At 44.6% G+C, this 10,000-nt stretch overlaps 1 protein-coding gene across 1 annotated transcript in view; it reads right to left on the bottom strand.

Moving 5' to 3' along the window:
• Positions 1 to 554: 554 nt before the first annotated feature.
• The window catches only part of sdhb (succinate dehydrogenase complex, subunit B, iron sulfur (Ip)), a 9,788-nt gene continuing 342 nt past the window's right edge, over positions 555 to 10,000 (bottom strand). Inside the window, exons 2-8 of the mRNA XM_082138768.1 lie at positions 5,599 to 5,732; positions 5,442 to 5,527; positions 5,128 to 5,264; positions 4,710 to 4,826; positions 4,266 to 4,367; positions 1,500 to 1,622; positions 555 to 869 (exon numbers count right to left, since the gene is read on the bottom strand). Coding sequence (XP_081994894.1) covers positions 789 to 869; positions 1,500 to 1,622; positions 4,266 to 4,367; positions 4,710 to 4,826; positions 5,128 to 5,264; positions 5,442 to 5,527; positions 5,599 to 5,732 — 780 coding nt within the window. The 3' untranslated portion in view covers positions 555 to 788. The remainder of the gene's footprint in view (positions 870 to 1,499; positions 1,623 to 4,265; positions 4,368 to 4,709; positions 4,827 to 5,127; positions 5,265 to 5,441; positions 5,528 to 5,598; positions 5,733 to 10,000) is intronic.

The following is a 10,000-nucleotide window of genomic DNA, read 5'->3' as shown; positions in this document are numbered from 1 at the left end:
AAATGCATCCAATATGAGATCAATCAGATATAGATAGGCCTACAGACAATAAACAGTATTACAACTTACATTTGCACAAAACAAAAGGCTGCGAATGCACACGCAAACTTATAGTCATGATGAAGGTGTAAAATGGTCCCAAACATAACTCCGGCGCGCTGGCTTTACATGTTTCGCGGTTGAGCAGCGCGCACGCGCATGAAGACCTGCTTAATCGATGATCGATAAGTTGTATCGATTAAATGTATTATCGACAATTAATCGATCGTCGATTAATCGTTGACATCCCTAGTATGAAGTTGACATAACAAAAGTTGAAGTTAAACGCTGGAAAATAGACTAAGCAGCAGCTCAAATATAAGAATTTTGATAATTCCAACACTTCCATTTGTGTTATTTCAGAGTTCATCAACACTTTATTATTCGAACATGAGAATAAGAGTCAGAAAGAAAAGTGAGGAGACTTTTGACTTCAAATCTGAGAAAAACGTCTTATCAAACACTGAAATGTTTTTGCAGAGATCAAGTCAGTTAAAAAACAGAACATTGTGATGTGAACTTCAATGTATTTATTTCAACTTCAAGCATGTATTTATTTAATATACAGAGAGATCTCCAGATAAAACGAGTCAAAGATCTTAAACTCAAACACGTAAGCATATCCGTGTTTATGGAGTGATGAACCGCGAGGATAGTTCAGGTCACATGATCTTTGTCCTGTCTAGAGTGTCTAGGTGTGTGTGTGTGTGTGTGTGTGTGAGCTTTGCAGGAATGAACTCTTCAGTGTTTTACGCTGATGCCGTTTTCTTCTCCTTGTAAGTGGCCATCATCTTCTTGATCTCAGCGATGGCTTTGCCTGGATTCAAACCCTGTGGGACGAGAAACGAGCATCAGAACACATGGAACAGCATCAGAACACATGGAACAGCATCAGAACACATGAACGAGCATCAGAACACATGGAACAGCATCAGAACACATGGAACGAGCATCAGAACACATGGAACAGCATCAGAACACATGGAACAGCATCAGAACACACGGAACGAGCATCAGAACACACGGAACGAGCATCAGAACACACGGAACAGCATCAGAACACACGGAACGAGCATCAGAACACATGGAACAGCATCAGAACACATGGAACAGCATCAGAACACATGGAACAGCATCAGAACACATGAACGAGCATCAGAACACATGGAACAGCATCAGAACACATGGAACAGCATCAGAACACATGGAACAGCATCAGAACACACGGAACGAGCATCAGAACACATGGAACAGCATCAGAACACATGGAACAGCATCAGAACACACGGAACGAGCATCAGAACACACGGAACGAGCATCAGAACACATGGAACAGCATCAGAACACATGGAACGAGCATCAGAACACACGGAACGAGCATCAGAACACATGGAACAGCATCAGAACACATGGAACGAGCTCGCCCTCGTCAGGCGGTTCTGGAGGTCAGTGTGGTTCACCTTTGGGCAGGTTTTGGTGCAGTTCATGATGGTGTGGCAGCGGTACAGAGAGAACGGGTCCTGCAGTTTAGAGAGCCTCTCCTCAGTGAAGTCGTCACGCGAGTCGATCATCCAGCGATACGCCTGAAACACAACAGAGCAAATGGGTGTGACAGCTAACTTTATCTGGACAATAACTTTATTCTAGAGCTGCTGTAAAGCCTAAACAATCTCTATTACTGTAATCTCCTATTATCACTGTAAAGCTGCTGTGAAACATCTATATTGTTAAAGCGCTGTATAAATGAAGGAGACTTGACAAAAACTGACGGCTGGCTCAGGCTCTGCAGTGTGTTTGGCACTAGTTGGACTTTTTTTGGCCAATTTTGGCCGTCTGTGAGAAAGATCACTCTGATTGGCTGTTCAGCTCAGCGAATCAGTGCTCGAGAAGATGAAAGTGAGCAAACGACCCAGTCTTAAAATAAGCAAATATTCTCATAATGACACGACCATCTGAGAGGAAGAAAGTTACCACTAACTTAAAATCAGATCAACGTGTGATCGTCAACCAGTGGATCTCTGAGCTGAGTGAGTGAGTGGAGGCGGGGCTCATTTGCATATTCATAGAACCGCGCATACTAAATGAGGCAAGGGTGTTGAGTTACATTCAAGATTTTTTTAAGACATGACGATTTTTTTTCAAAGAAAACACGTTTAAATGTCATTTTGGTGATCAAAGATGAGTTTAAGGGATAACTAAGTGGGACTTTAAGTGTCAGTATTTTAATGCTGAATATGATCTACTGCCCCCTGCTGGCGGAGACCGGTGTTTCCTCTAACGCAGTTCAAGCACAACTTTTTCGTCCAGACACAGCCGACGTGAGGCAACATATTCGTCTTTCTTCATCACTCGTGGGTTTGGTGCGTCACGGCCAAATAAACGAAAACTCAGTTGTCATTCACTCGCCTTCGTGTCGTTCCAAACCCACAAGACTTTCGTTCATCTCTGAAATACAAATCTGAGAGATTCATGTTCCTCCACTGAAAGTCTGTTCACCCACAATAAGTCCATATGAATGGAGTACATTAATCCAAGAGACTTTCTAGTAGAGATGCACAGATTTGAACATTTTTGCCGATAACTCTGTATTTGAAAACTGATAACCGATATATAGGCTGATAAATCTAAATCCAAATTTTCATATAATTTTTGAGAGCCTGATTACAAAAACAAAAGTCTCACCATTAAAATCCATGTCCAAAACACACAATTATAATGATGTTCAGACAGTTTTCTGTAGCCGATACGACAGACTTGCTCTGCACACCGTATTCTCCTTTCTGAAGTGATTCCAATCATATTTCAAGCAATTCAAACCCATCATGTTGAACAGTCGCATCTGAAGAGTCTCAGCTGGAGGAAATAATACATTACTTATCGGTTTTAATATATTGGCCAAATTGTAATATCGGTCCGATAACCATAACATTTAAAATTAACATATATTGGCCCGGTTTCACAGACAGGGCTTAGACTAAGCCAGGATTAGACCATAGATCAATTAGGACATTTAAGTAATTTTTATAAACATGCTTAGAAAAAAACATTACCGATGTGCATCTTAAAACTAAAAAGGCACTGATATATTTTTAAGATCAGTCAGTGCAAGTTTATTTCAGTGGAAACAGCTCAGACTTACATTTTAGTCTAGGACTAGTCTTAAGCCCTGTCTGTGAAACCAGGGGATTGTTTGATAAGCGAGATCTCTGATTGTAGTCCTTGATTTGAACACCAAAAAAGTTGTGCTTGAAAAGTCCCGGAAGTCCCGCTAGCAGACAAACGGCTAGTAGCGACATCAGCTGCAATCCACCTGTCACTCAAGTAGCCACGCCCTTAATTATGCAGAACTTTAAGGCTTAATATCATTTAAACGAATAAGTTATAAAAAAATCCAAATTAGCTTTATAGACCAAAACCACTTTCTGCACCAGACTGTACACATGTGTTTCTGCTGTAGAGTTGTGTATATTAACATGGGGGTTTATGGGATTGAGTCTCTTCTGCAGCCTCTAGTGGCCAGTGGATGAACTGCAGTTTAATCACTCAGTGTTGAGAGAGAGAGAGAGAGAGTGTGTGTGTGTGCGTCAGAGAGAGAGAGAGAGAGAGAGAGAGAGAGAGAGAGAGAGAGTGTGTGTGTGTGCGTCAGAGAGAGAGAGAGAGAGAGAGAGAGAGAGAGTGTGTGTGTGTGTGTGCGTCAGAGAGAGAGAGAGTGTGTGTGTGTGTGTGCGTGCGTCAGAGAGAGAGAGAGAGGGAGAGAGAGAGTGCATCAGAGAGAGAGAGAGAGAGAGAGAGTGAGTGAGTGTGTGTGTGTGTGTCAGAGAGAGAGAGAGAGAGAGAGAGAGAGAGTGTGTGTGCGTCAGAGAGAGAGAGTGTGTGTGTGTGCGTCAGAGAGAGAGAGAGAGAGAGAGAGAGTGTGTGCGTCAGAGAGAGAGAGAGAGAGAGAGAGTGTGTGCGTCAGAGAGAGAGAGAGAGAGAGTGTGTGTGTGTGTGCATCAGAGAGAGAGAGAGAGAGAGTGTGTGTGCGTCAGAGAGAGAGAGAGAGAGAGAGAGAGAGAGAGAGAGAGTGTGTGTGCGTCAGAGAGAGAGAGAGAGAGAGAGAGAGACTGGGAGGTTCTGCTTGGAGTGATAAAAACTACAGATATAAAAAAAATAAACTCTAAAATAATGTTTAATTGTCTTGGTTTGGACCTGCATGATGTTTGGAGGATGTGTGTGTGTGGACTGACCTGCATGAGGACGGCCGGGCCCAGATACTTGTCTCCGTTCCACCAGTAACTGGGACAGCTGGTGCTGCAGCACGCACACAAGATACACTCGTACAGGCCGTCCTGACACACACACACACACACACACACACACACACACACACACACACACAGTGAGACCACAGATCTGTGTGTGTGTGTGTGTGGGAGAGAGACTGTGTGTGAGTGTGAGTGAGTGTGAGTGTGTGTGTGTGTGTGTGTGAGACAGTGAGTGTGAGTGTGAGAGTGTGTGTGAGTGAGTGAGTGAGTGAGTGAGTGTGAGTGAGTGAGTGAGTGAGTGAGTGAGTGAGTTAGTGTGTGTGTGTGTGTGAGTGTGTGTGTGTGAGTGTGTGTGTGTGTGTGTGTGTGTGTGTGTGTGAGTGAGTGAGTGTGTGTGTGTGTGAGAGACAGTGTGAGTGTGTGTACCAGCTTCTCTCGGTCCTCCACACTCTGCAGGTACTGCTCTTTCCCCTCTCTGGACTCGTCCTTCTTCTTCAGGTACGGCTCGATGGATTTATACTGAGCGTAGAAGTTGCTCATGTCCTGCAGGAGACAGACAGTGATCACTCACACACACACACACACACACACACTCACTCACTCACACTCACTCTCACACACACACACACACACTCTCACACACACACACACACACACACACACACACTAACTCACTCACTCACTCACTCACTCACTCACTCACTCACTCACTCACTCACTCACTCACACACACTCTCACACACACTCACACTCACACACACTGTCTCACACACACACACACTCACCCACTCACACACACACACACTCACCCACTCACACACTCGGCTGGGGTTCAGATACGCACCGGCACCAGGTCCTTCACCACGTACATGTGCGGCAGCGGGTAGATCTTCGTCACTTTGCTGGTGTTGGTGTCGATCTTGTTCAGACACGCTAACGTGTTTCCGCCGTTGATGTTCATAGCGCAAGATCCACAGATTCCTGCAGAACAGATCAGGGCTTCATGGATGCAACGTAAACATAATTTGGTACCATAAAAATGCAAAATATTAAATAAAAAACATTATCGAACTAAAATATAATACATTCATTTAATTGAAAAAAAAAACACATTTGGTTTAGTTGTGAGCGCGGCGATGGACCGCTAGCGCGTCTCACCCTCTCTGCAGGAGCGCCGGAACGTCAGCGTCCCGTCCATCTCGTTCTTGATCTTAATGAGCGCGTCCAGAACCATCGGCCCGCAGCTGAGAGACACAACACACACTCAGTCACGCACACACACTCTACGACTCTGAGCGACGGCGGCTCCACTCACGTGTTGAGGTCGATCTCGTACGTCTGCATGCGCGGTTTGTCCCCGACGGTGTCCGGATCCCAGCGGTAGATCTGGAACGTCTTGATCCTGGGCTGAGCCGCGGGAGCCGCTACTGTCTGCGCGAACCGCACCGCCTGGAGAACAACAACACGCATTACTGACACTGCCCTCTGGTGGTCACAGGCGGAACTACAGCACTGTCACCAAACACACGTTACTGACACTGCCCTCTGGTGGTCACAGGCGAAACTACAGCACTGTCACACACACGCGCGTTACTAACACTGACCTCTGGTGGTCACAGGCGGAACTACAGCACTGTCACACACACACACGCGTTACTAACACTGACCTCTGGTGGTCACAGGCGGAACTACAGCACTGTCACCAAACATGCGTTACTGACACTGCCCTCTGGTGGTCACAGGCGAAACTACAGCACTGTCACACACACACGCGTTACTAACACTGACCTCTGGTGGTCACAGGCGGAACTACAGCACTGTCACACACACACGCGTTACTGACACTGCCCTCTGGTGGTCACAGGCGGAACTACAGCACTGTCACCAAACATGCGTTACTGACACTGCCCTCTGGTGGTCACAGGCGAAACTACAGCACTGTCACACACACACGCGTTACTAACACTGACCTCTGGTGGTCACAGGCGGAACTACAGCACTGTCACACACACACGCGTTACTGACACTGCCCTCTGGTGGTCACAGGCGGAACTACAGCACTGTCACACACACACACACACACACACACACACGCATTACTGACACTGCCCTCTGGTGGTCACAGGCGGAACTACAGCACTGTCACCAAACATGCGTTACTGACACTGCCCTCTGGTGGTCACAGGCGAAACTACAGCACTGTCACACACACACGCGCGCGTTACTAACACTGACCTCTGGTGGTCACAGGCGGAACTACAGCACTGTCACACACACACACGCGTTACTAACACTGACCTCTGGTGGTCACAGGCGGAACTACAGCACTGTCACACACACGCGTTACTAACACTGACCTCTGGTGGTCACAGGCGGAACTACAGCACTGTCACACACACACACGCGTTACTAACACTGACCTCTGGTGGTCACAGGCGGAACTACAGCACTGTCACACACACACACACGCGTTACTGACACTGACCTCTGGTGGTCACAGGCGGAACTACAGCACTGTCACACACACACGCGTTACTAACACTGACCTCTGGTGGTCACAGGCGGAACTACAGCACTGTCACACACACATACGCGTTACTAACACTGACCTCTGGTGGTCACAGGCGGAACTACAGCACTGTCACCAAACATGCGTTACTGACACTGCCCTCTGGTGGTCACAGGCGGAACTACAGCACTGTCACACACACACACACGCGTTACTGACACTGACCTCTGGTGGTCACAGGCGGAACTACAGCACTGTCACACACACACGCGTTACTAACACTGACCTCTGGTGGTCACAGGCGGAACTACAGCACTGTCACACACACACGCGTTACTAAAGGCTGATTTATACTTCTGCGTCAGACCTACGCCGGAGCCTCTATGCTGTAGGCAACGCGTTGGTTTTCATTTATACTTCTGCGTCGTTGTCCGCGTTTGACGCGCAATTACACTTGCAGAGGGAGCGGTCCTAGCAGACCAATCACAGCGCTTGCGTCCGCGTAGAGTTGACGCGTTGTTACATTTTTGGAGAGGTGCACGTCAGGGTACGCCGAAGGGTACGCGCACTACACACAGCCTACGACGTAGCTACGGCATAAGTTCGACGCAGAAGTATAAATTGGGCTTAACACTGACCTCTGGTGGTCACAGGCGGAACTACAGTACTGTTACACACACACATGCGTTACTAACACTGACCTCTGGTGGTCACAGGCGGAACTACAGCACTGTCACACACGCGTTACTGACACTGACCTCTGGTGGTCACAGGCGGAACTACAGCACTGTCACACACACGCGTTACTGACACTGACCTCTGGTGGTCACAGGCAGAACTACAGCACTGTCACACACACACACGTGTTACTAACACTGACCTCTGGTGGTCACAGGCAGAACTACAGCACTGTCACACACACACACGCGTTACTGACACTGACCTCTGGTGGTCACAGGCGGAACTACAGCACTGTCACACACACGTTACTGACACTTTTAATTCAGCTCTAAATATCTTACATTGTGTGTGTTTGACCTCTTGTGGATAATAATAATATAAGATGATATTTCATAACTCTAGATGGCCTTATAGCTCTATAAGGAGCAAATGAGCTGTTCCTCTGGGTCCTAAAGTCAGTTCACTTCAGTATTCATTCAGATACACATGTACAGGGACGGACTGACAATCTGTGCGTTCTGGAAAAGTCCAGAACGGCCGTCCAACCGAGGGCCGTCGGCACAAAAAAAAAAGTATAATAAAGCAATATGAACAGCCAACAGCAGGGGCACTAAAACGATCACTTAGCCTATATGCTACGTTTAAAAAAAAAAAAAACTGAGGAAGAAGAGTAGGCCTACTAGCCAATGACAGAAAGTTCGTTTAAGGCTTACCTATAGCCTACTGCATTTTTAAATTTGCTTACATTATATTTGAATAGTTAAGTTATAGTAGCCTATATAGCAGTGGTCTCCAACGTGGTGCCTGTGAGTTGCCCGCTAAACACATTTTATTAAAAGCCCCAACTTGCCAATAGCGATCCACTGTAATTCGGGGCTCCAGACTTCGACTAAATGGTATAATTTTGCGACCTTTTTTTGTGCCGGTGCAACTAAACATTTGCACTTTTGCCTCTACAAAATTACCAAACTCTCTTTGATTATACACTGTCATTTGCGTTGCGTGTGAGAAACATCAAATGGCAAACGCTCAAAAAGCGGAACAAAACTTGTTTGATCTGAGCAGCGCGGAGCATTATCAGCTCGGCCCAAAGAACAGCGATCACGGACAAAGCAGATCTCGATCACCCGGACATTATTACACAGAGCTGTGCGATCCACTGAGAAGCAGTTCAATTCAGCGCAGAATTCTCTCTATTATAAACCCACAGATGACTATGTGATTTATGCTTGATAAAAGCCAGATGAAACAGCGCTGATATTCTCAACATATTGACGCAAAAAACAGGAGAAACATTGTTTCAAGAACAAACCAGTTGGAAGACATTTCACTCCACAACTTATGAATTAACTGTAGTAAAACTGTAGTAAAACAAACTTTTTTTGGCAGAAATGTGACTGTATATATTCATATAAAAAATGCTGTTATATAGTCATGTATGAATCTATTAAATGTAATGCAGTAATGTTTTTGTTTAGAAGTTATGGAAGTTTATTTATTTATTTTTGCATTTCTAAATACTAAATGTTTGGGCTACTGTTTTTGATAACACATACAATAGGTTTATAGAAAATCCAAAAAAAGATCAATAAATATTTTCATTATTTTTCAGGAATTGTTGATAAAAAAAAAAAAAAAAATGTAACGCTTGTAAGTCTGAACCAGAATATCAGGATATTTTATTATTTTGCATATGATGGTGAAAAGTAAAAAAGCACCACCATGTTATATGTCTAATAAATATTTTAGAGTATACACACACTCGCACACAAAAAGGTTGGAGACCCCTGGTATATAGTAACTATATGTTTTATAATTACAAGTTTGTGTAATTTGGGGTTTCTGTAGCCAGTGACACTTCATTATTTGTATTTGATAGCATTGCACTTTTTTTATTTTCTTTGAAGGCTGAGGCTTCATTAATAAACACAACCCCAAAATTATCATCATTGGTTTTGAGATGTTACTTGCTTGTCTGATAGGCTACAGTATGTGGAATAGTATCAGGACATCCTGGCTAGTGTCTGTCGCACACGGCTAGAGGTGAATGGCCGGATGATGGGCCTATTTGGGAGAAAGTCCAGGGCTGTTTTTTAGCCCCAGTCCATCCCTGAACATGTACATTATACAATCATTTTTTGGTAAAGTTTTAGCATTATTAATTCTTAATATAATTAATATTAATATAATTCTGACACAAGGATTTGTTACTTTTTTAAATTTCTACCACAAAACTCCTCGAATCCATTCATTTTTGTGTGTGTATTTGTGGTTCAAGTGCGACAAATGCCCATTTAAAATAATAATAAATCTAACATATTTCCCGGCTCAGGATGACCCGAGGGAAGGACGAGATCAACACATGTCACGTGATCACTAATGAACTGACGGGTGTAAAGCTGGGACTGTTTATTATGAACATCATCAGCTCTGATATAGTAACATATAAAATGCTTTCTAATGGATAAAATACGTCACATTATATTGTATATCAGTGCTCACATCATCACTCTATAATATAAAACAG

This window comes from Leuciscus leuciscus, assembly GCF_965113295.1.
Source record: "Leuciscus leuciscus genome assembly, chromosome: 15".
NCBI lineage: Eukaryota > Metazoa > Chordata > Actinopteri > Cypriniformes > Leuciscidae > Leuciscus > Leuciscus leuciscus.
Note: the sequence above shows the minus strand (reverse complement) of the source record. Positions and strands in the feature narration are given on the sequence as shown.